The 26,060-nt window shown below is 37.9% G+C and overlaps 4 protein-coding genes across 6 annotated transcripts; all 4 read right to left on the reverse strand.

Annotated features, from left to right (window-relative positions):
* Positions 1-316: 316 nt before the first annotated feature.
* On the reverse strand, positions 317-3,062 carry LOC100182017 (G-protein coupled receptor 161). 2 transcript variants are annotated; one of them, XM_002130828.3, is made up of 7 exons: positions 2,890-2,987; positions 2,195-2,414; positions 1,794-1,970; positions 1,597-1,735; positions 839-1,239; positions 663-775; positions 317-602 (listed from the first exon to the last, which is right to left on the reverse strand). In XM_002130828.3, exons 1-7 carry the CDS (start codon positions 2,960-2,962, stop codon positions 376-378), a joined length of 1,350 nt encoding a protein of 449 aa, XP_002130864.1. In that variant the 5' UTR covers positions 2,963-2,987; the 3' UTR covers positions 317-375. The 2 variants fall into 2 exon arrangements, with proteins under 2 accessions (XP_002130864.1, XP_026690259.1); XM_026834458.1 differs by having other exon boundaries at positions 349-618; positions 2,890-3,062.
* Positions 3,063-3,349: 287 nt separating this feature from the next.
* On the reverse strand, positions 3,350-8,656 carry LOC100184384 (katanin p60 ATPase-containing subunit A-like 2). Of its 2 annotated transcripts, none has more exons than XM_009860395.3 (14): positions 8,508-8,656; positions 8,065-8,196; positions 7,866-8,005; positions 7,317-7,453; positions 6,886-7,007; positions 6,690-6,786; positions 6,449-6,603; positions 5,914-6,090; positions 5,573-5,670; positions 5,088-5,198; positions 4,610-4,699; positions 4,156-4,228; positions 3,807-3,914; positions 3,350-3,545 (listed from the first exon to the last, which is right to left on the reverse strand). In XM_009860395.3, the coding sequence occupies exons 1-14, from the start codon at positions 8,562-8,564 to the stop codon at positions 3,417-3,419; spliced, it is 1,626 nt and encodes a 541-aa protein (XP_009858697.1). In that variant the 5' UTR covers positions 8,565-8,656; the 3' UTR covers positions 3,350-3,416. The 2 variants fall into 2 exon arrangements, with proteins under 2 accessions (XP_009858697.1, XP_002130824.1); XM_002130788.5 differs by having other exon boundaries at positions 3,350-3,548.
* A 2,867-nt stretch (positions 8,657-11,523) lies between these two features.
* LOC100186782 (ras-like protein 2) lies at positions 11,524-17,523 on the reverse strand. The gene is made up of 5 exons (XM_002130760.4): positions 17,164-17,523; positions 16,585-16,641; positions 15,489-15,565; positions 13,969-14,165; positions 11,524-12,897 (listed from the first exon to the last, which is right to left on the reverse strand). The coding sequence occupies exons 1-5, from the start codon at positions 17,240-17,242 to the stop codon at positions 11,724-11,726; spliced, it is 1,584 nt and encodes a 527-aa protein (XP_002130796.1). The 5' UTR covers positions 17,243-17,523; the 3' UTR covers positions 11,524-11,723.
* A 153-nt stretch (positions 17,524-17,676) lies between these two features.
* erk5 (mitogen-activated protein kinase) lies at positions 17,677-25,921 on the reverse strand. Its single transcript, NM_001078230.1, is given in 13 exon segments — positions 17,677-18,496; positions 19,596-19,642; positions 19,953-20,335; positions 20,548-20,623; positions 20,923-21,156; positions 21,281-21,612; positions 23,009-23,226; positions 23,559-23,728; positions 23,920-24,035; positions 24,290-24,421; positions 24,846-24,941; positions 25,252-25,459; positions 25,718-25,921. Coding segments are annotated over 13 exon segments (2,463 nt in total). The 5' UTR covers positions 25,899-25,921; the 3' UTR covers positions 17,677-18,226.
* Between the last annotated feature and the right edge of the window lie 139 nt (positions 25,922-26,060).

Genomic DNA, 26,060 nt, shown 5'->3' on the forward strand with positions numbered 1-26,060 from the left:
TCTTTTAAACATACTCTTAATTATTAAGTATAGAGCAAGATATTAAATGAATTTTAATGTAATTTAGAGTTTTTACACTTCTTCTAACTTTTTTAGGCGACTTTTAGGTATACATTGACTACAAATAAATACTCTGAAACGTTATTATAGCATGTCAATCTGTTGATAAACCTATAAAACTTAGTTATCGTTGAAATTGATACAAGAAAATCTTAAATAGCGTTGCTTTCTGATTTGGTTTGTTGTTTAGAAATCATCGAAGCATATCTTGTTGCCATAGCGAAATTTGTCCGCTAGGTAGTGCTATAAACAGATATTTAATGTTTAAAGGGTAGAAATTTACATTTATTTTCGATAAACAGTAAAGATACAGCGTCACAGTTGCGTAATTGACTTTTGGATAACATGGCAGTTCGTTTCGTTTTTTATACGAAGTTCGTAGCCCCGAAAGTGCAGGTCTTTTGTAAAACTTGAATCCGATGCTTTTGTGATTGTATTGACGTGAGAGTTTCGCTTCGAAACGGAATAAACGTGTTCTGTGTTGTCGTCGCTGCCAGTGGACACGGTTTCAAATGAGTCTTTGTAACCGGAATGTTGCACCTCTGCATGAAAATAAAACTACCAAATGCAAAATCATGTCTAGTGGTAAAAAGGCTACAAACCTGCCGAATCATCATCTCGATATACAGTATCAACTGACAAAACTTTTTTCTTAGGGGCGATGGAATGATTACTCGTGGGCCTCTTTGGTAATTTTAAACGACCAAACAGTTTTCTGCAGTACAAAGTCCCATTAAAATCATATGTGCACGTCTATATATGCACGATTTTACTTTACCTGAAGTGGTTTCTAAAGTTCTGTGTAAGAACGCCGTATACCAGTGGATCTGACACACACGTCGTCGTGGATAACCACGTAACCATAAAATCGAGCCAATGAGAAGTCCCTTGGCCAGTCGCAGCTAGATAAAGCGCATGTACGAAATAAGGCGCCCATGAGCAGCAAAGGACCAGCAACGCTGCTGTAATAATCCACGTTGATTTTCCGTCAGACGTTGGCTTAATTGGTGACGTTAGACTCAACGTGGGTCGTGACGTAAATAGTGACGTCAGCGTCCGACGGGGTGGGTTAAGAGTGTTGGTACTTTCCCTTTTTATCCCCCGGGTCGCCATAATTGATCTACTGTTGTTACGCGTCAACATTGTTCGATTGTGCTTTGCTGCCTGCAACCTTGTAACCTGAATGCAACATTTTTAACATAGTAAGATAGAATGCTTTTAATCCTTTTTCCTCGACCCCTTTTGTAGTAAAAAAGAGTATTTGAAGAGTTATTTAACCGTATATCTGTACGAGTCTAAAATAGCGTGTTGGGGTAAGATGAGACATGTTTTTATTCTCTTTTATCGACCGATTTGATAGAAAAAAAAATCATTTTAAACTGGCATTTAATCATATCTTTACAAGTCCGAAGTAATTTGGTAATTATTTAAAAACAATCGGGACAAATGGGATATTGTGTGGTAAATGTATCACGCGTCTTACCCCACTTACATATATTCCGTAAATATAGAACATGAATTTATTAGGCCACTTACTTTGTAAATTAACCTGTAAGAACATATAGTAGCAGCGCAGGGCACGAGGTACAATAACGATGTGTAGAAAACAGTGAATATTAGAGCAGATCCGCCAATCGACCAGCTGATGGCGCATTTTCTTAGCGATGGGGAATATCTAAAATAGAATGGTTACAAACAATCTTGATAAGTTAAGCTATGGAAATAAATTTTACCTGTATAATCCAATTCCTGTAAGCGGAGGTGCACACGCTATAACGGCGCACCACCACGAGAAGAAAATTAGGATCCGAACTTTGTTTTTTTTGATCCGTTTACTGAAAGGGGAACTGACAACGTGGTAGCGATCCAACGCAATTCCAGCAACAGAGAGCAGGGAGACAGTTTGAAAGCTAAAAACAGGTATTTATAATTTACTGTGATTACTTTTGCTGGATCCCAGTCGTCTCATATTGGTTGTATGAATTGGAAGCCATAAATGAACTAAATTCTTAAAAAATAATCACTCCCAGCGAGCACAATTAAGGTGTGTGAAACAAAACACCCGTGTTATTGCGACTGTCATTGCCCAACCACTTAAAGATAAATAAGTTACTTTTATTCTACTTCAACTTACACGGCAGAATAGAATCCATAAATTTGACAGAATACGGAGCCTAGCACCCAGTCTTCTGAGACTGTGGATGCTAGGGTAAACGGAACAGATGCGACGCATGTGAGCACGTGACTTGTGCATAGAGAAACGACCCACATATTAGTAACGTTTTGCAACTGCCGTTTGCGGTGAACCAGCCAGATGATGGCGCCATTCAGGATTATTCCAAAAACCAAAACAGCTGAGAAGTAAAGAGTAAGTTAAATTTTGTTATATGGGCATACATTGGAGGTAATGGGTCAAACCTGGCCTAAATCCTAGTACCCATGACGTGTCACGCTACGGGACCTCTTCCATGTAAAATAGTCATACATTGCTACTTTACAGTCAACAGTAGAACGCGGTTTTAGGCTAATGTATTCGCAATTTGGCCATATTTGGCAGTGTAAGATTGCATGTATAACCACAGCTTATTCGAGACATCTCTATATTAGGCCGTGATAACTTATTTAGCGTCGCGTGGAGAGACACCGGCAGTCAGTATAACACGGGTATTCTGTTTGGCTGTTTCATAAACTTTATAGAAGTTACCACGAATGTAACTTGGAAGTGAAGAAAAGGAACTGCGTTTTATTGCCAGTACGTTAAACTTAATGCATCATACTATTATAGTCCTTATATACGTAAAACTAAATGCACAACTGCCATTTACAAACCTGAGTATAATAAGCACTGGATAACTATTGCAGCGTTGTCTCTCTGCCAAGCTGTACTGGAGACATTACTCATTCTACGACTGCTATTCCAAACTAAACTTATGCGACTTCAAATTGAAGTGCTCTTCATTCAAGAGCGGTAGGGTTCGTCAGTTTCCTTTTACCAAACAGCTAAATAGTCCAAGTCAATAGCGCCCTACATAGCACTTGGATACAATGTCAAACTTGGGCCTACCACATTACGCTATTGTGAAGCTATAAAGCGTGCATTGTTTCGCGTTTAATCGGTAATTGTTCGGCTATGAAAGGAATTTCTCTGTCATAATAATCCGTAAGTCGAACCCCTGATCCACTTACAGACAACTAATGTCCACTCCCGGCTATTGTTAAGTTAAAGCAAAGCAAATAAATCGCGCGCGAGTGCGTCCCATCACAGTTGCGTTCACAATACGACAAAAACTCACTGTGATCAAAAAGTTTTAATAAAAATCAAACAAATGAAATTTCATAGGAAAAGAAATAAGGCGTCAAACAGATTCGTATTTTGCTCTCCACTCGGCGTATTTGTTGCCCAGTTTACCCGACGATGGCTTCGTATGTTTTAATACGTCAAGAACATCGTTAGTCATAATAGTCTCCAGTGAGAAATCAGGAAGCTGCTGTAAAAATGCCAAAATTTTATAAAAAATAGCTTAAAGTGTGTGTAACTTTCCTTAACGTCTCGTAGCAGGGCAATGACATTCGTTATAACAAGGGTATTCTGTTTTATACACCTCGTACATTACGAGTTACCACGTATTTAACTTTGTGGGCGTTTTTTCTGTATGGCTTACAATTTAGACAACCTATTAGTGATTACTAAGTTAGAGCAGAGTGTTTATATGCCGACCACTGGGTTGCATGAATTGATCTTATACCTGTCCATCTTGGTGGCTTTCCAACGTGTGGAAGATTTTTCTCACGACACGCATGGCTGCTTCTTTGCAAACCAACTTCAAGTCAGAACCTGAGTAGCCTTCAGTGTTCTGCATGAAACAAAGACAATAGTTTTTAGTTTTTATTACATAGTGTTTATGTACTCATTTTGTTGAACTTTTTATAAAAAGTACGAAGACCAGACAAAGCAACAAAACAGTATATATCTATACCCTGTGTTTTTGTATATTAAACAAATAATACATCGTTCCACATAATATAATTGTATGCAGAAGTTAATGTGTTTCTGATATATTAAAAATAGTGTAGACATCTAGAATAATCGTTTACCTCTGCAAGTGTGGGGTAGTCTAACTTGGTGTTGATGACAAGACCCCCATCTTTATTACAGGGTGGCAGAAATCTAAAAGGAGCACAGTAAAAACAACAACACAATGTAAAAACACAACAAACAGTGTAAATAAATAACACAATGTAAAAAAGAACGGTGTAACTGTAGGAAATAACAACACCATGTAAAAAACAACAAACGGTGTAAAAAATAACACAATGTAAAAAAAAATCGGTGTAGAAAACCAACAACACAATTTAAAAAACAACAAACACAATGTAAAAAAAAATCGGTGTAGAAAACCAACAACACAATGTAAAAAACAACAAACACAATGTGAAAAACAACAGCAAAAAAAATAACAAAAACAAGGTAAAAACAAACAAAAATACTTTATAAACAATTTTGACAAAACAAAAATGGATTGGAATTGTCCAATGTAAGTCAACGTACCTTGAAAACATGGACATTCTTGCTTCATGAGTTGGCAAGTCAACTATAATCCTCTTCTCCAATCTTCTTAACATGGCGTGATCCAATTCCCTTTAAACGGAGCGTGTTATAATGACTGGCATTGCTGCTATGCGGGTATTAAAAACGGCAATTGCTCTTAACCCAGTGGGCACTAATGAGTTATCTAAATTTTTAGCCATACGTAACAATCAACCACATAATGGCCCAAATCTGGCCTAAATCTTAAGAACCTGGAAAATGACCTTACCCATATACAATAGAAACCATAGGCTGGCACGTTGTATACCAATCAGATGGTTTAGAAACTTGTGTTATAACAACTGTAACTTCCGGCCATGCAAGGACAAATAAGCTGTGGGTGTACGTGTCATTGGGCAAGACACATTCATTTTTATATTAACTGTAGTTTTCCGCCATCGAGTATAAGTATATTACATTCATTCATTTATTTACACACCAAGGCAAGTTAGACGCTGCGAGAACAAACACGAGATCATCACTTCTAGCGAGGCCATCCATTTGTACAAGAAGTTCAGTTTTCATTCGCCGACTGCCTTCGTGTTCACCTCTGTAATAGTTTGGGAAATTATTAACAAAATGATTGAATGAATGAAATTTATTTCAGCTCTTCGGTCAATAACGAAGAACAAGAGAGTTGACAAAAGTAAAAATACAGGTAGTAACGGTAAAACAACAGTTGTTAAAACACGCTTATTGTGAAAAAAGAAGGAAATATTGTTTTGGATAAGAAATAAAAAAGCAATAATTGCATACTGCTTGTCTCAGTAAAGAGAAATACAAAAGTTATTCGTTTTTTTGAAGGGATCTTCTAAAAATTGTTTGTTTCAAGATATTTTTTCACATCTATAATACAGACAGCAACAACATACATGAACATTTTCCTCTGAAACAAAAATTTACAAAACATGAGTCAGCACTTACCCAGGTCCAGAACCACGCTGACTCATCACTGATTCAAGTTCATCGAGAAATATGGTCGATGGAGCGTGAAATCTCGCAAGTTCAAATAAAACTCGAACCTGGGTTATAGGATTAATTAGGTGTTTTATATTATTAATTAGGTGTTTGTGGAGAAAGAAGGGAAACTGTCAAATAATAACTTGCCACGATATAGTGAAAAAACAAAAGTTTTTTATACCAATTATTTAAAACACTCTTAAACACTAGTAAAAAGTAGGTGCTAAACTGTTTACCAGTTTAAATGCTCTAGTCTATGGGTAAAATAAAGTGTGAAATAAAAGCATGGCTGCTAAACCAATTACCAGTTTTTCTGAATCCCCCCTCCATTTGCTGACTATTGAAGAAGCAGATATATTGAAAAAAGTTGTGTTGCATTCGGTGGCTACAGCTTTCGCTAGCATTGTTTTCCCTGTCCCTGGTGGACCATAAAGTAAAATGCCTTTCCATGGTGTGAGGATACCAGTGAATAACTGGGGGTACTGGGGATTAATGGAAAGGTAAGTTAGGATATAAGAACAAGTAAAAGTGGAAAATTCATCAGAGTTGAGTTGAATTACTGTTTACAAAAAAATCAAAATCAGAAGACATATGTAATTGTTGGAAAAAATAATGTCGTGTATGTGTACTCATATATATAAACTATATGAGATAACTTAATAAATTGGGTGAATCTGACCCTGATCCGGTGTTCATAGAGTTGATTTTAGGGTAAAAAAACATAGTCAAGATTTGGTGCTACAAAAACGTAACAGACAATTACCTAGTCCAACCAACTGTAGGTTTTCGCAGCACCAGATTCTTATAAGAAATATGATATTAACCTCACTATGTTGATACCTTTATAGGATACACAACTGCTTCTTTGACAAGAGATTTTGCGTGATCAAGACCAACAATGTCACTCCATTTCACATTTGGATCATGAAGGTAAATATCACGTGATATCACAGTGGCAAGCTCACGCATTTCGTGATTAAAACCAACAAAACCACCTGCAATGGGATAATTGAATGAAAACAACTTGCTTCATCCTCACGTTGCTGGAAAACATGAGCAGTTATAAAAAAATATAACTTACCAAGAGGTTTAACCATCCTGTCACTTTGATTGGTCATAATATCATTAGATGCTCCACGTATTGCATCATTCAGCATTGAACGCACGTCAACTATTTCCTATGATAACAAAATTTGGATTACAAAACTTTTAAAGAAAAAGCTAAGAGCACCTTGATAGATTTGAAAATAAAGCAAAACTAAATCAAACAGCCTTACTTTTCGATTTCTTTCATTCTTTTTATCGTCTCTGATAGCAACAGAAGACACTGTTAGTCCAAGATCTGCTGCTTTAACAGTGACATTTTCACCGGTAGAATCTGTACTTGATTTTGACAAGTCTGCATATAGAATTTTTAAATTATAGCGAATTGGGGGATACCTTTGTTAGACCAAGCAAATGGATTTATAAAAAAATGTTATATTTTTTGCATAACTGCATTATTTATATTTATACTTAATCAGGCATTTTGAGTGGTACATTAACTTATATAGGCTTGATACATCCTGTATATATGTTGCCTCATGTTCTTCTTGCGTACATCTGTTATATATTAACTTGAATACAGTATAAAGAACACAATAACATTTAAAATACGACGTATAGCAATAAAATATAGTTTATAAGAAAATAAGACTTATAGAAGTACCACTGTTCTGTCGTTGAGTAGCCTTCTTTTTCCCATCTCCTCCTGATCCTGGTCTCCTTCGGACTCCTATGGGAGCACTCTGGTTCCCGTTTGAAATTCTTGGCAGTGATGTGGAATGATCGGAAGAAGGAATTGATCTTTTAAAAAAATAACATAAACTATCTTTATACATAATCTACATATACTAACATAGGGTATATATAGTCTGATTACAGTAAACAGTAAACTACCCAAAATTAAGTAGACAATTGTCCAGACTGCAATTTTTCGTTGAGAGGTCACCTAATCTGCCAGATTAGTTCTGTTTAAAATGACCTCTATATTGTTTTAGCGCTTGTTTTCAGCGTTTGGTTGTATTTCGTTGCACTGCCATAGTTTTAGGGTGTGACAATATGCAGCGTGGCATCAGCACTGCTAAAAAGTCTAAACTGCTATTGGAAATGTTACAAATAATTGTAAAAGTCCATAAGTCATATTGCAATTTGAAAATTGGGAGTTATATGCATACTGCAAAGGTTTATTGGATAAAATTTTATTAAAGTTTTTTACCTCCTAGTACGATGAGCCCTTGCTTTATTAACATCTGCACTCGCAAGTTTTTTGGTGATTTTTGGATGTTTCTGGAACTTGATGTAATAATATGATTCGTATTCTTGCAATATATTGTCCAAGTCAACATTGTCGCATACCTGCAAGGTTAAACACAATTTAAAGCAAAATGCAAATAAACGATGAAATAGTTTCACACCTGCCATCTATTTAAACTTATATTTGCCTCTTTTTCAAGGGCAGCTGCAGCTTCAATGTATCCGTTATCTGATAAATGAGAAAGCATGAGAACCAGAAGATTTCTTTTCCTTGTCTCCTGTCTCAGATCCTCCTATGTATTTATAGAAAATAATGCAACAGTGAATACATACAAATATACAATAATATGCCACTAGTGAAGAATCTACTGGTATGTTATAGATTAAACTGGTGGAAATTGTTAGACGTTAAGTGGGTGGTTTATAAGGGTTAGTTGTTATAGGGGTAACAGTTAGGGGTTAAAAGGAGGGCTAGTGGTTAGAAAATAAGGTGGGGGAGGATTCTTTACTAGCCCCAGGAAATTATTCACTAGTACCATGTATTCACATCAAAAACTCGGTGTAAAAGATTAATAAAAATAGACAATATAACTACATAACTTACCGATTCCCGTACACTATTAGCCGTTTTAATAGACTGATAACTAAGCTCTAAAGCCATTTAAGAGGCTTACTTGTCCCTTTTGTAGAAAATTGTAATTTTGTATGTTATTTTAATGAGAAATCGATGCGCGAACAGTTAACACAACACGTCGAAAACTTGTAGTTAGGGAAGCCATTTAACATAGATATAACATGTATATGGTGCAGTTGCGCCCTCTTTTGTATGTAACTTTATCGTTTAAAAACAAAGAAGAGATCCGAGCTCTAATGAATGGGCACGTTTCATGATAAAAGGTGTGACGTATGGTGTTCTGACGTCACTCTTCTATGACGTGACAAGATTCTGAAATATCCCTAAGCCATAAGCTATAGAGAAAAAAAATAGATGTATTTGCTAGGTTTATTTGCTTTTTCATTTTGCGAGTAATTAGACAAAACCAAACGTGAGGACTTTTATTGAAGAAGCTTCTGTAAAGAAGAAACATGGTTAAAATACCTCCATAAGTTTGTGGCTGGCGTTGGTGGAAAGCCACTACGGCACGACAAGCCCCCTGTCAATGGTAGTGGGTTTCTACTTCGGTGAGAAACCCTTGCGGGATGTTACTGTCCACGCAGGTAAAAGAAACCCTCACAGCTAAAAATAGAATGAATACAAATAACACACCGATAAATAAACCAAAAATTGTACAACGAGTGCATAGAAAAAATGTGGGATACATGCAGCAAACACAACATTTCAGTCATACAAAAATGGTAGGCGGTTAAAGTAATTAACGCGAACATAATCATTGAAACATCTTCAAAGAAAATATGGTTGAAATCCTGAAGGATAAGGATCTACAGTGTACACCATATTGAATGTCCGACCGCAAAGAATCGAAGCCAACAACAGCTCCGCATGTCCCAATCAAAAGATATGTCGCCATGTTGGTACTGTGATACTCTCGTCGTATCTTAGACAATATATTACCGTCCGGTTGTTACGTACCGCATCGACCGTTACGAAACTGCGTCAGATTGTTACGAACCGCATTGACAGTGACCTCAATATCCAGCGTAGCATCACTGGCGGTGACGTCCACGCAACAACCAGACCGTTAAGTAACCCAATCAAAACTGACGTAACCGCACCGAACGCAGGGCCAGGACAATGCTCTGACCCACCGTATCGACGTCGTAGCGTAATTGTGACGTGGCCATCGTCCCAATCGCGCTAATGACGTTTTTATATAAAGTGAGTCAAGTTTACGTTACAGTATATTAAATGGATTACTCTTACATTTACACGCATATTACAATACGTGTTGATATTACTCGAGTATTTGTGTACCAACATAGCGTTTCCACCAAGCAATCAGGACAAAACAGAATCGCTGAAAGATTCGACATTTTCAGCAGAAGCACACAATAGAGTGTACAACAACCAAAACTGATCCAGCAAGATGTTCGCTATAATTTCATTGCATATATTTCATCGACATGCAAAATGCACTATAGTAGTGACTGACTAAGAATAGCTAGCAATATTAGGTCCAGCAGAATAAGAATACAACAGCGCAGACAAGACGTTCCAGTTATATGTAATAGTTACGTAACAGATAGAAAATTAACTAAATTTACACCAGTTTGTTTGACAGTTAAAATTATTCCAAAGTTATGGTTTATTACTGAATTATATACAATTATAATGTACCATACGTTGGTTTTTTTTATGTAGCTTTGTTCGCGGACTCTTTTGCAAAAATAGAATCGTTAAATATCAATTAACAATTTGTATATTATTACGTCATATTTACCTTCATTCTACCTTCGCGGCATGACCCGCTTGATCCTCTGTGACGTCACACACCATGTTCAACTCTTAAACTTTAAAACTCTATATTTAAATTAAAATAAGTTTGTGACAAAACAGAGAACTTACGAAGTGGGTTCTTTCGTTGCGTCGTCACCACTTCGTGACGTCACATCATGGAGGTTTCTAGAAAAGAGCTTATGTACGTAATAATGCCAATTGTGATTTATACTTTACCACTTCATATTTGATCTTTTTGTTTCGCGCTCATAGCGCAAATATAATTAGAATATACAAGTAATGTGCCTTCGACGTAAAACGCACATGGGGCCCCATGGAAAAAAGTCGCGAAACGTGCGCGTACAACAGTCGCATCTTGATCATCTATGACGCAACGAAACTAATGACGTAACGAAACTAATAACGTAATAATAAAGCGAGCGGTAGAGCGAACGATTGCAACGGTTTGTGACGTAACGGAACACATCAGCGATTGTAAACCGAGATATTGCGCGCAACATCGCGAGTGATTTATATTTATAAAGAGATAAACGCATGGCACAAAACCTATAGCATATTATTATTAAACATTATGTAGTGCAATAATATTCTGATCAGTAGTATAAATATATAATATACATTATAGTAAATAGTACACCATCATGTATTAATTAAATAATACTTAACTCAAGTCTTGCAAGAAACCTTCCAACATCTTAACTAGAACGTGGTAACTCGCCATGGCGGAGAAAAGGCTTTTGTGCGCGGAGCAATCAAGGCGGGCGTAATCAGCTGATGCGAGGCGTCGGTCACGTGAGCAATCTGACCAATCAGCTTTAAGATTGGATGGCTGGCTGATTGTGACGTCGGTTTAACTTAGAGACGTAACTTAACTTCACAATAATTCGCCATTTTGGATTGTCAACGTTCCTATTCAATAAAGCTGTGGTCCTATACGGTCAGACATGAACTACTGGGCGACCTGTTTTACATTTAATCTCATCATGACTGAGTTGATAATGCTTTGTTACTTTCCCAAGTTATGTCTTCTAATCTCCGCTTTATTTTCTTATTAATTAATCTGAACACCGTTTAAATCTCGATATTCAGGAGTCGACAACTGTCTGACATATGCAACATTAACTTACAGATGATTACCACATGCGACATACGGGTAATACCTGCTACAAAATAGGAATCCAAATCGACCAAGAAACTCCATTGGTTTAAACAAAACTGCAACGTTTTACTAAATTGGTATGAACAAAAATGTAACTCGATTTCAAACGAAACTGAGTTATATTTACGGCAAAGTGAAGAAATACTAACAAAAATTAAATAAATTTTAAAAGGTAACAAGGGAACGTGCGATTGTGAAATACCATTAATAACAAAACCAATGAATAATAAACACACAGTTTAACTTCATTTTCGCTTTTTCATAATGTCGCTCACGACTTCACGGAAGCTCGTACGGCGGGACTTTCCCTTGAACGAGCCCATTCTAGGGGAGGTCGGAGCAGACCACGTGACGCCTGGTTCCGCTTCGTTGCTCGGGATGGAAGATAAAGAAGAGCTTGATGCTCTGAAATATATTGGTGGTTGGTCGTCGCTGGAATCGGCGTCTTCATCATTGTCTTCTGTTACTGATATGGATGGAAGGGATTGGAGGCTGGAGGTGCTCCCGGAGTTCCTCGGAGGGGAGGATTTAAAGAAGTGCCGAAGGATGTTTTGCGTCGGACTCTTCTGCTTTGCCTGGGAGGTTGATGATGGAGATGGGGTTTGGTGGGGAGTCTTCCCACGACTCAGAAGAGGAGAGATCGGGGAGTTGCCTTTCCACATCTGCTCTTCGCTGATCACGTTAGGAAAGAACCGAAATCGGCTGCCAGAGGGGGAGACGAGGACAGGAGCAGATTGCGGAGGTCGATGGGCCGGCTCCTTCTCGCTGTTGTTGTCGCATTCAGGTTGTAAAGTAACGCTGAGGTTATTTTTGTTTAATGATTTCTTTCTCGCGCGAGAAGTCGGAGAAGATTGTGATTTGAGGCTGTTTTTTCGACTAAAACGGCCGGACTTTTGCAACGAAGTTGGCCGACGTCTGATGCCATCGACCGACTGAAATTCGTCCTCAGGGGACGAGACTTCATCGGCGCTAACGGAACCGCCATTCCCTGTTAGCGAATGTACGTGTCTGAGGCCCTTGTTTATTGGACTGTTTCGATTTCTATCATTCTGTTGGGCCTTTCCCTCAGAGCCTAACTCGCTGAGCGCGCCAACTGATTTGCACTTTGAGGTTAAACTCTGTTTCCTCAGTTTTGGCGAGAACGCTTCTCCTTTCCTTTTACCCCACCCTTCACCCGTTGATGATTGCTGCCGCTTACAATGGTCCTTTATCATAAGCGCTACATCTTTCAAACTTGGACGCCTTGACCGAATTCCTTCCTTCGCTCTTGCGGTGAGAATATTATTTGTCTTTGCGAGCCGAAAGACTCCTTTAAACAGCTCCTCTGTTTCCGGAAATGACTCAGCTGCAGAAGCTTCAGCAAACGAACAAGCAGTGACTGTCTCAGACGCTTCAGCACCCTCGACGTAACTGACTTCTCTGCAAAACAAGAAAACATTTCAAATCTTAATTTTGTGATGCGAATTTGGTAATTTAGTATAACTTGATATAGTGTGGTTTATATTTTCGGTTACAGCGCGTTATTAGCAAATAAACCGATGGGTTTAATTAAATGTTTCCGGAATAAACATAATATATGTGCCTTTATTAAGAACAAAGTATACATTTCTACTGCACCACTTAAAATTTTTCATACAGGTCTATCTCAAATCAGATTATGTTTATAAACGACCTTGTCGACTGTTAGGGCAATATCGGTTTAACGTTAATTAATAGGATGCGTATGAGACATCTCTTCCTTCGGGCATGTAATTATTCCCCGTATGGCTACAGAGTGTGTATTTCATATGGCGCATTTTGACAGCAAATATTTCCACTTTTTGCGATTAGATTTGACTAGATTATACCTTGGTAAAAACAAAATGTAGGAAAACTTATAAACAGTGAAAACTTATAAACAGTTATAAACAGTGCTGTGTTTTGCATTAGCCAACTGATTATCGAGAGCCAATATACAAAATTTACATTAGGTTATGCTTGATTCAAAGTAAATGAGAGATAAAGCATAATATACAAATTATATCTACATTACAGTATAGGCTATACTGATTACATCGTTTACTACCAAATGGAACGAGAAGAGTAAATGGCTATATATATATATAGTAGGGTGGGGGAAGATGGGACACCTTTTTGTTCTAATTTCTCGTCCCATTTGGTAGTAAACAAAGAACATTCAAAGAATTACAAAACCGTAGCCTCACGACTCCCATAGGCCATTGTTAATTGTTTAAAACACGATCCGGATATTTGGATATTATGTGCTAAAGCTGTCCCATCTTTCCCCACAGTACTCTATATATGTGTGTACAGAATCACAAAACAGTCGGCCTGTGACTCCAAAATGTTTAATTGTGCAAAACACAGGAAACATGGGATTTAAGCGATAACGGTATCCGGTATTTTAATTGGGCCATGTTACGGTATTTAGGTGATTCCCTACAGTAATATACACAACCTTTAATTATTCCAAATACTTATATTTCTCACCTTAAATGATCAAGGTCTGATTTGTTGCCAACCAGAACAAAAGGAATAACTTTTTCATCTTGAAGTTCGTTATAGCAGCGACGTACGTCTCGCATGAGTGAGCACGCGTATTCGAAAGATTCTCTCTCGCTGACGCTGTAAACGATGACGTAGGCATCAGGATGTGACGTCATTGTGGACAGGTGTTTGTGTAAGCTCTGAAAATGACAAATATATCGCTATCGGTAAGCTAATCCGGTGATAAATTAAAGTCTTCTGTCGCGGTCGTGCGTGGGTTATTTGATATTGATGGAGGATTGTAATAAATTGCTCGATATTTGCTTGACCGCGATCAGGCGAAGGCCCTAATCTTCATTTGATCAGCGATATACGCCAAACTAATAGGTTGAGAATTTACGGAGTCGCTTTACGTATTGTCACTGTGTATTTGCGGATGCGTAATAGGTTCTTTACTTTACTTTGAATTTTCTATTTGTTCTACTGGCTCCTGTGACAGGGGCGTATAACTATAGAAACGCCGCATTGATTTATGAAACGCGTTAAAACTTTCTATTTAACTCGCAAACAGAAATCTCCGAAATAATCGGCCAAATATATCAGAAGATTTACGCGTCCGCCGTAAGTAAATCGTTTCATGTAATCTTGACAACTTTATCAGCGACCGTTCTTATGGAGTTCAAGCTGGATATAAGTATCACGGAATTGTGCGTAACCTTGATAATGCGGATCATATGCTATAGTAAGAACTGTGGACGCTTAAGCTTCGGATTACCATGGTTTTCACCCACAAAGAAACATACATGGTAACTCGTAAGCTGACACGAGAGGCATGAAACAGAACACCCATGCTATAACGCTTGTCGTTTTCGGCCATGCGAGGATACAGCAAGTTACATTCATTCAGTCTTCCATCCGGCAAAAAATCGATCACTAATTAGTTACAAGAAACTATTTCGAGAAGTTAGCCATTAGTATTTTTGGTTTTGACGTGGAAGCAATGAAATTGCCATCAGGGGATTTGACTAATTTAGATTATTATTGGAATGTATCGATCCTGGTAAATTTAAACAGTTTTAAATATAGTTGCGTTGTCTTGCGGTGATACGGTATAGCTTTTACCAAAGATAAAGTGCATACCAGGGGTTGTGCTTATAAGAATTGCGCAAAACAAATTTACTTAAGATTGACTTTTAATATTGACAGGTAGTTATAGCACAACATATTCCTTGTTCATTTTAACATTGTCGTCTTACATGCTATAGTTAAAGGTATGGTGGGGGGATGGGATACATTTTCATTCTATTTTCTCGTTCCATTTGGTAGTAAACAAAAAACATTTAAAGAATTATAAAACCGTATCCTCGCGACTTGCATAGACTATTAGTAATTGTTAAAACACGATCAGGATATTTGAATAATATGTGCTAAATATGTCCCGTCTCCCCAGCCTATGATGGTTGCCAGAAGGCTAAGATGGCAAACTAAGCCGGTGTAAGTGTTTGGCTTGATTAAATACTTACTGTGCATGGTAGAGCGTCGCAGATCTCAGCCGTAATCCACTCTCCAGATAAATTCACCTCGTGTTGGTAGGTTATCTCTGCGAAATACGAAACTCTGTGTCAGCGAAGGAAATATATGGGCGAAGGGTTAATGCGGTGCGAATACCAGCACCGGTAAAATAGATTTATTGAGTTTGCCGTAGTGGTTCGAAGGCATAAAAGGTCGAGTCTGCTAACACGAATGTGGCATTTATTATCGCCGACAACTACGCAGTTCGTTTCAATGGTGATTTATGTGTTGGTTTTAAAATAGAGCAAGCACATATTTAACCATCTGTCGGAATATGACTGCTACCATGCCTTATACTCAGATACGCAATTACGCAGTTACCGAAACTGTTGAATTTTAAACAAAAGCAAAACTCTTTTAAGCCTATATTAAACCATGTGTCTTAATATGTGTTATACCATAGCGTGTCTCACACTTAACCGTTAAGCAGTTACCCAAACTTTAAACAACGGCACAACTTTTCAATCATGGCCACATAAATGCGCAAAAAAGTGAATTTAATCTGACGATGACATGTCAAAAATTCAATTTAAAAGAATGCAACCCGTCTAGTATTTTGCTTACAGTAACGGAAGGACATTTTACAATAATGTAAAGTTTTGGCCAATTTAAGATGCGGTTATCCTGGATTTAAAACCGATGCCCTCAGATAAGGAATCAATTTTGGCTGTAATTTCAAGGTATTAATACAACGGGTTGTACCAACTGGTATAGTGCATGTACGTATGTACAAAGTGAATGAAAACCGCAATCAAAGAATAATCCAGTACAACTATACATAGTCGGTTTTAATCATGTTGGTCCAACGTTCAAAATTACCAGGAATTCAATAAATGCGTCAGTAGCCATGCAAAACTATGGGTTACGTCGGTTCTTTGCAATTATACGAAGGTGGACGGTACTTGTTTAAAGTTAGGAGTGCTTAAACATAAGGCTTTTTAAGTGGCGAGTTTTAACGGAATTTATGCGCTCGCGAGCGAAGGTCGAAAACCGGATTGTGTTGCGTATTTGGTGGAATGGTATTTTAATTAAATAAGAGAAACTCACCTCTCCCGGATAGGTACTCCCCTATAAAACGGCGTGTTAGAAATCTCACGATGAGAGCTGAAAATAAGATATGGTTGTTATTTTGAATGAGCTTGAAACAGCCGGGTGGTAATTCATTATGTAAACTTCTTGTTCGAACAGACAGCCTGAGGATTATCCTTAATTGCGAGGCTTAAGCGATGATTCTTACACCGCGGGAGGCGAAATATTTGCGGAGATTACGTTCAGTTTACGACCAACTTGCCCAAGTTTTCATTGAGGTATTTAATCCAGTATCTATCGTTTGAAATGGCGGCTTTCGATCGCAAAGTGGCGTTCAATAAATCACAGTTTAATAAAGACCTAATGACGGCCTTTAAATTATCGGGTTATCGCGCCAGTGCTCCCTGTCAAAATGTCGCGCAAAAGCCGCAGCTTCAAATTTTATCTCCTTGCCAGTTTAAAGACGTCAGCGCGGCGGCTTATCGGGGCCATCGAACAGGCAGGCAAAGTAACTTTTAATGACAACTTATCAACTAAAGCCTTGGCCGCTTAGAGCAGCGGTGAGGCCTAGAGCTGCGTATAACACATGCGACTTACCTGATTTTCCAACACCCTTCGCGCCCCAGATAACCAACTTTATAAAGCGCGGGTCTGAAATTTGCTGGGTACCTCTCATGGCGGCTCCTATGAACAACAACTGTTCCTCACATCAGGTATTACTCAGCCAACAGTCGTAAATTTAACAGCCTAACCTACGCAATGTATGCATAACCATTATTAAGCCTTAAGTGATTTTCTCTCTTTTACCACAGATACTCGCTAATTAAACACAATATCGCTTAGGGCTGGTGAGCCCACACATAATCATTAGCTGGATTACCTTACCCTGTTGTGGCACCGATACACGCCACCAACTGCCAATGCAAGACTATGTTGTTACTTCTCCGATTCCTACCGAACGCACGGTGGGAAAAAAGCTGTTTGCGCTGTAGCCTTTTTTTGCGATCGCGGGCGGATACAGTAAAAGTGACTATCCGAACGCCAACAATTGCTGAAATCACGTTAGCGTGTTGAAAAACATAGTCACGGCTTTGAAAATGCGTCACAAAATTTTACGATATTTGCTCCACAACGAAATGCGGTGGACTATAATTTTGTATTGTTCGTCAGAGTATTTCGATTCGACATAATAAATACAGTGCATGTGTGGACTAGGATTTAGCTTAGATATCGGTACACGGTGATTACGGATGCGGAGTAATCTTCGACTATCTACTGTTGTTTGCAGGAGTTCGTAAACAACATTACGTAACTGCTTGTTACTGGAATGAACCAGTTGATACTGGTTTTTATATTACATTCGTCAACGATTTATAAGCACCGAGTTTTACAATGGGGGAATAGTTTCGTTGTGAAAGCAGCTTATACCAATCGGCAAGTATTTTACATTGGATTGAATAAATGGATAAACAGCCGTTTTCACGCCAATTCGTGTAACTGCAGCTGTTAAAGTCGTGAAGATACGCTTTTGAACAATTCTGTAAAATATTATTTGTGTACTACCAAATGGGACAAGAAAAAGAATAAAAAACGTTCCATCTTACCCCACCCTACAAAACATTACCAAAACACAAATATAATCAAGAAACTAACAAATGCATCAGGTTTCGTATTGCACTATCATGGGTGAACCGAGCTCTAACTCCCTTTGTAAGGCTTCCATGTCCTGTGGGTGCATACGATGTAAGTCGGACCATTCAGCGAGCAGAGAGGACGAGCATTGCTCTGACGCTGCTGACGTCATCAACTCCTGGCTCGTACCAGGCGCCACGTCACCAGCAGATTGAGGTATGATGTCACTTATGTCAACCCCAAGCCCGTAGCCGATCGCACCGAGAGATGGAAACTCTCCATGATTGGAAACATTAAGCTGGAAAGGGTAAAGCACGAGAATTAATGTAACTTATTTATTCTCGTGGGCGTGGAAATGACAGTCGTTGTACACGTTTTTTTGCTTCACACATCTCGTGTCCAGGTGCGAGTTTCCACATATGAAACTTTGTGCTTGATTATGGTTTTGAGAAGCAGCGTCAAGCCTCGAATCCATAAACTCTGGGCCATATCTAAGCGGTAACAACTTTGCCGCAGCATGTTAAGAGCTTTTGTAATCTATATTTAATTACCACCCACTTTGGGGTTGCATATATTATAATTGATTAATATACACTTCTCAGAATAGGCTGCGTCTAATTGAACGTAATAAGGTCAAGATACCGCGTTGGGAAAGATCGTTTCAACAGCTCAGCATGGTATAATGACGCACTAGGGCTCGATACAGTGTCAGTTAATCAGCTGTAACCGCAGCGTGTTCTATGTCGGCGCTGAGCTCGCCCAGACTGCAGTTAAATTAACCGAGACGTAGCACACGGAAAAATACAAATGATCACTATGTCTCCTAAAGTCGGGACAGCGCTAATAAATTGGTGCTTAAGAAAACAGAAACATGCCAGTTCAATTATAAGTGCAACCATGTAACACTTACACTTTACCAGCAGTTTAGACGATTTATAGAAACACCAACGAAAGAAATTGTCCAACTATATATTAACTGCTTGTTACTAAGGCATGAGGCAAAATGTCGTTCGATTTGTCATCGCGTGTGGGAAAATTAAAAAAAATGATTAAAATTTGACGTCGCGTGTAGAAAAATTAAAAAAAGTGATTAAAATTGGTCGCCGCTTGTGAAATTTCTTTAAAAAAATGATTAAAATTTGACGTCGCGTGTGGTAAGAGGGAGTGTGTTCTTTTGCTTTTACCAAAATAGATCGTTTTGACAGTTCCCCGATACTCAAAGGCCGTTTTTTTCATTTCATAACGTTAGAGCTTACGTAACATAGATGAGTGATGAGCGCGGTTTGAACGGGCAATATGGAAACAGATTGGAAAGATGGTTATCACTCATCACACAATACACGGGGTAAATGCCAAGGTCGTTAAGAAGTGCGCATTACTGACGCCTTGCAACTTACCCTGCCGGCGAGTTCTGGTGTCCTTGCGGCTTCTTTTTGCTTTGCACCTAAACAAAACAGCGTCAAAACGAAATTAAAAAGTGTAAATTATTTATCCTTGAGTGGCGGGGCAAAGACATTCGTTGTACGGGTGTTCTGTTACATACACTTTGTGCCCGCTTACGAGTTACTGCGTATGTAACTTTATAGTTAAATACATATTTTCTTCGTAGTGTATGGTTTGGTTGACAACTTATATAACCCGTAGTGCCATAAGGAACCACTAGGTTGTCTTGTCCACGAACACAAACGCTCACAATGGCAGCAGCGTAAAGCCCTGAAACTAAAGGGGTAAGGCAGTCTGTAAGTAGACAATACCTTCCAATTCTTGCGGTGGATTATGCAAGTCATGGTTTACGTGAAACTGCTGAGTCAGCACCCTATCCACAGTTCCAGGACTGATGGCTGTAAGACCTTCTGTATCGGACCTTGTAAGGGTTTGATTGGTTAAGTCCTGGTTTGAAGGCTGTACTGAAAGGGAGGACGGTCTTTTTACTTCCACTTGCTTTTGCTGTGTGTTCTCCGTACAGTTGGTCCCCCAGGATGTGTTTGGGACCATACTGGTGTTTGGGGCTACGGTGGGGTGGTCAGTGCTAGGTTGTAGCATTGGGGTCTCAGGAGCAAGTCTGGCATCCAAGGAAGGCACCAACCAAGTTGCATCGTCTATGTGAACGCTATTCGGTCGTACATTGGTCGCTTCTCTGTATAATAATTTATGATATATGGTAAGGTGGGGCAAGATGTTACATGTTTTTATTCTTTTTTTTATACCATTTGACAGTGAACGAGAATATTTTAAAATTATAACCGTATCCTCACGACTTCCATACACCGTTGTTAACTGTTTAAAACAAGGTATAATGAAAAGGTGTCCCATATCCCCCCCACCCCACTATATGTTATATTCACTTACATAAGTTGTCGTTGCCTCGCTTGCCGAATACTGGATGGTGGAAGGCTTTGGTGTCGTATCAACGTAACTTTCGGTTCTGTGTTTACATTGAATAAAATGCAATTGTGTATCCTTATGTGGCGGGGCAACAACATTCGTTATTACACAGGTGTTCTGTTTCACACACCTCGTGCCAGATACAAGGTATGCAACTTTGTGAGATTTTTATATGTTTGGTTGACAAATTTAAAAATCTCACAATTGACAATTGAGTTGGAGCAATTGCGTTTGGATTTCCTCTAACTTGTAACCTCTAGGCTAGAGGCAGATACGCTAACTATGGCAACGAACAGGAAGCCTAGTGAGTAAAATGGCTGCAAAATCCCAAATTTTTACCTTCTGTTTCAGTTTGTTTAGCTGGATTTTCAGTTGTTGTTGATTTTTGCATCTTTGTCCAGCGGTCCAATAAACTACGGTCAGCCTCTGAGAGCAAATTCTTTGTTTCTTCCCTTCTCTTTCGCTCCTTCTCCGCAGCTCGGTCTAGTCTCTTCTTTCTCTTGCTTTCTCTCTCTTTCTGACGGTCAGCGGCAGTGACAGATTTTTTCACTTTATCCAAAGGTTTCCCAAGACCTATGTTTAAAGATCAAAAATAAACAAAAACACTATAGGCAGTTTAGAAACGTATCTTGAAGATACTTTAAAACATAATTTTAATATTAGATATTTCACCAACTAAAAAATTACAGAATTATACCTTTTTGCTTTGCAAACATTGACGCAAATATGATGTCCCTTATTTTAAGCTTTGTGTCTTCCGAGATAGTCTTCTTCTTCGCTGCTCCCTTTGTGTCCTTAACTGGCTCATCCTGGAGGACCTGGACTGTGATCATCGGCCTCTTCTCTGCCTCCGCTTCCCTCGCATCCAGATCCATAGAGGATGCGGCATCCGCGCTTACCATGGGAACCTCCGGGGCAGACTCCTTGGGGAAGGAGACGGGAGCAGCTGGCTTCTTGAAGATCAGAAGATCATTTTTAGGAGGATCTGTCTTCTCGGACCTCCGAATGGGTGTCAGTTGTTTTGCAAAACTAAAAAAAAACAGTCGTTGATTTAAGAAAAATCCTAAAAAGTATTTTATGTTACTACAGTATTGTATGCTCTTTAAATATAAAATTCTAATTACAAAATATTACAGATTTCATTTTTTAAATCTGTAATACCATGGTATATTGGTTATGTTTTGATTGTTTCCCTTAAACTTTTACAAAACATAAATATTTAAAGGTGCTGGTCTTGTAAATACATTAGGATTATCATACCAAAATACAAATATATATATAAAAAGATCTCAAAATTAGATTCCAGAGTAAACAACACACATGGATTGAGCAATAAACATCTGCATTACAAGTTTCATATTTTAGGGAATAATATGACAGCATGTTAACAATTTTTTAATAAAATTGATTTTTAATAATTTTTTTAGGGAATAATATGAACATATAAAGTGTATCAGGGTAAAATACAAATATCTATAAATAATCCCAAAATTTCACTATGGAATAAACCACACATGGCCTGAGAAACAGGCATGTGTAATTTCAGGCTATAACATGAAATCATTTTAGCAATTTTGTATAAAAGTAATAGTCAATATCAACCCCTAATATTTATAATGGCAAATACAATATCTATAAAAGGGTCTCATAATTTCATTTTGGAGTAAACAAGGCCAGAGTACTACGTAACTTATACACCACATCGATGGCAACTTACGTAACTTAAATTATAGGCAAAATATAAACCATGTCTGGCGGGCGTGATTTCAAACCAAATATTATTTATATTAACATCAGATTATAAAGTGTCGTGTGCTGACTGTGCCAACCATGAGCAAATTACGTGTGTTTCAAGTTACCGACACCAGTTTATTAAGTCACAGTCGTATTATTTGTTGCTGCTGTGGTTAAAATGACGCAGCAGTTTGGCGTAAAATAGTTTCTCAGAAGCTACCTGTTGTGTCGTGTTTACTTTGAAAAGGGGCTTAGTGCAGAGGTCGTGGTCAGTGAATAAATGAATGAATGAATGTAACTTACTTTATACTCATGTGGCCAGAAAACGACAGTCTTAATAACACGGGTGTTCATACACCTTGTGCTTACGAGTTACCATGTATGTTACTTTGTGGGTGATTATTTTTGGGGATTTTTTTTATGTATGGCTGAATATTTGGACAACCCATTAGTGACCACTGGGTTAGAGTAATTGCAGTTAAGTGTCTTGTCCAAGGACACATACGCCCACAATGGCAGGGCTATGTTACTACATATATCAATAAACTAAATATACCATGTGAATATGATTTTCTACTAAATGGTAAATTAAAATTACGGAAATATTAAAATTACGAATAAAATTTGTGAATACAAAATACAGGTCACGCCTGAAACAAAACCAACACATCACAACTCATATTTCACTCACCGATTCTTTTTCTCGTGATACTTTTTGATCACGGCTGTTACTTCTTCATGCACTCCCTCCCTGGTGGCCGTTGCTTCAAATTGGAAATCAAACGGGGCATGACAGGTTGGTTCGTCATCTTTATCATGGTAGCCGGATAGAAAGGGATGTGTAAGGGCTTGAACAGAAGTTGGTCGCTCCTCTGGATTGAATCTAAGCAGTGAGGTCAAAAGGTCAACCTGTGAAAAAAAGAGATACAGTTTTTGGAAGTATTGAATTAATACCTAAATAAATATTTTACAAAAAACTGTAAAACATAATTGAATCTCAAAATATAGTTTATAGGATGTAATTATCACGAATCAGTATACTATTATATTAAAGCCATGTTACTGGTAATTAGATAAGCATCATTTGAAAAATGAGCTCTTTAAAAAAGTGGCTGATGTGAAAACAGAATGCTAAGCTTACGACTGTGGACGTAGTGGTGGGGGTGCTTGGGGGGACATGACAATATCAACCTCAATCCCCATTTTGTTAAAAATGAAACAAATGTGTCGCTCATGCTCACCATTGGTTGTGTGGCTTTGGTGTATAGCTGTTTAAATGGGGTGGCTGATTTGCTGGGAAGTCCAGTTACATAGTTACGAACACGATCCGATCGAATTGTTGAAACGAGGCCACTAGGTGGTGAACCGAGCACGGAGATAATAAGTTGGAGTTGGTGAACGTAATGTTTACCTGGTTGGGTAGGGTGGGAAAATATATTAAAAAAAGAATAAGATATTTGATTTTAATGTTGATGCTAAAATAAAAAAAATATGGTCCATAACAAAATCTTATAAAGAAAATATAAAACAAAATAAAAAGTTTAAAATTTTAATAATAGATCTAATACAAGGCTGTACCAGGTGTTTAACATTTTTACGAACCTGGGAATATCTGTCTTCTTCCAATCATTTCAGCGAATATACAACCAACAGACCACATATCAATGGCTTGGCTGTATCGACCAAATGATAACATCAGTTCAGGTGCTCTGTACCATCTGTGTATTGAAGAATTAACAATTAAGCATTGATAGGCATTAGGTATACACTTAGCAGAAATTGTCCTAACGAAATGGTTTCTTATGGGTTGTCCAAATTGTTAGCCACACATTTTAAAAGAAATGAAACAATCTCAGAAGTTACATTTGTGGTAAATTGTAGTTGGCATGTGTTGTATGAAACAAAATACTCCTGTTATAACAACTGTCAATGCCCCGCCATGCCAGGATAAATAAGTTACATTCATTCAAACCTGGTAGCAACATATTCTGTCATAAAAGATTTATGATCTTCTGGTTCCTGAGAGACAGCACGTGCCATACCAAAGTCCCCGATCCTCAGTTCACAGTTTTCATTCACAAGAAGGTTACTTGGCTTTAAATCCCTGAAACATAAAAAAAAGATAACATAATTTTTATTTATCTCTTCGAAAACAATAGCGAAGAACATGTTATTTAAAGAATGATATGAAGGGAATCAATGGCAAAAAAACAGTTGTTAATACATGCTAAAATTTAACTACTTTCGCTTATCAATTAGACATTGTGGGTAGGCCTATAGATTGAACGGTAATTGATCAAGCAGGTAGAACATGAAGGATGAATGTTTTTTAAAACAGCTCTTCTGGTATTTATTTGCGAACCTATGATAAACTATGTTGATGTTAAGTGTTGTAAAGACGACCCCTGCATCCTGGATAAAGACGACCTATAGGAAGTTGGTTGGTTGGTAGGCAAACAAATGCCAGAAGGGATGTTTTACAAAAATAGTGTAACATGCAACAGTGTATAAGATGTAGATATGCTTACCTGTGGATTACATTAGCTGAATGAATATATTTGAGACCTCTTAGTAGTTGGTACATGAAGTAACAAATGTGTTCAGTGGTGAGAGGCTGGTCAGATCTGTTGGGAAAAGAAACTTAAAACAATGAGTTACAAATCTAAGAGTTCATGGGTTCAAGTTCAGGGTTTAATGTCCTTGAGCAAGACACTTAATGGCAATTGCTCCAACAAAGTGGTACCTTATGGGTTGTCTATATCATCAGCCATACTTTACAAAACATAGTTACTTACAAAATTACATACAGGTTAAATCTTAGCGGGCACGCATATAAAACAGAACAACTGTGTTATAACGTCTGTCATTCACCACCACACGGAAATAAATAAAATACATTTATTTATTCATAGTTTTGGCTGAATGGAAAAATACCTTATAATATGATGCAGATCCGACTCCATGAGGTCCATGACAAAATAAACATGTTTAAAGTCTTCTTTCTTGCTTTGAATGATACTCTTGATACCAACAATATTATCATGCTTGAAATGAAGAAGAAGTTTCAACTCTCTGAGCGTTCTTTTAGCTGTAGTGACAACTTCGAATGCTTGGACAACTTTCTTAATAGCAACATGTTTTCCTGTGAATACAAAAGTAAAAAGAATAATAGGCACTAGTTAAGAATCCTCTGGTACATTTCAAGTTAGGCTGGAAAGTGTGTTGGTGGTTATTAGTATGGGGATAGTGGATGAATTGGGGGTTACTGGTTGGTTGAAAGGTTAAGCGGTAAGCAAATAACTTGCTAAGAGAATTATTTACTAGCACCCAGACTTTTTGTAGTTTGTATAAAGTACAACTTTGAATTTGAAACATTTAAACAATAATTGTGTTGATTTACCTGTTTTGTTGTCAATAGCAGAACATACAATGCCATATGCCCCTGTTCCAATGGTTTCTAATATTTTGTATTGCGGCCCAACGTCAAATAAGACAAATCCATCTGATGCTTGATGTTGTACACCGAGTTTTCGGCTCAGTTTCGATTTTATTAAAACTTTTTGAGGCTCAGACTCAGCCATTTCTTAAGAAGGTACAATTCTGTCAAAACCTTTTTAAAAATAAATACAAACATGCTTATAAAAATCCGAGATGGTATTTAGCTGTATAAGTACAGTTATTTAGTGTAGATTTGGTTCTTTAAAGCACAAATAGCGACTTTCAATTTTGTTGTAGGGTTTGGT

The sequence above is a fragment of the Ciona intestinalis genome, chromosome 5 (assembly GCF_000224145.3).
Source record: "Ciona intestinalis chromosome 5, KH, whole genome shotgun sequence".
Classification (NCBI taxonomy): domain Eukaryota; kingdom Metazoa; phylum Chordata; class Ascidiacea; order Phlebobranchia; family Cionidae; genus Ciona; species Ciona intestinalis.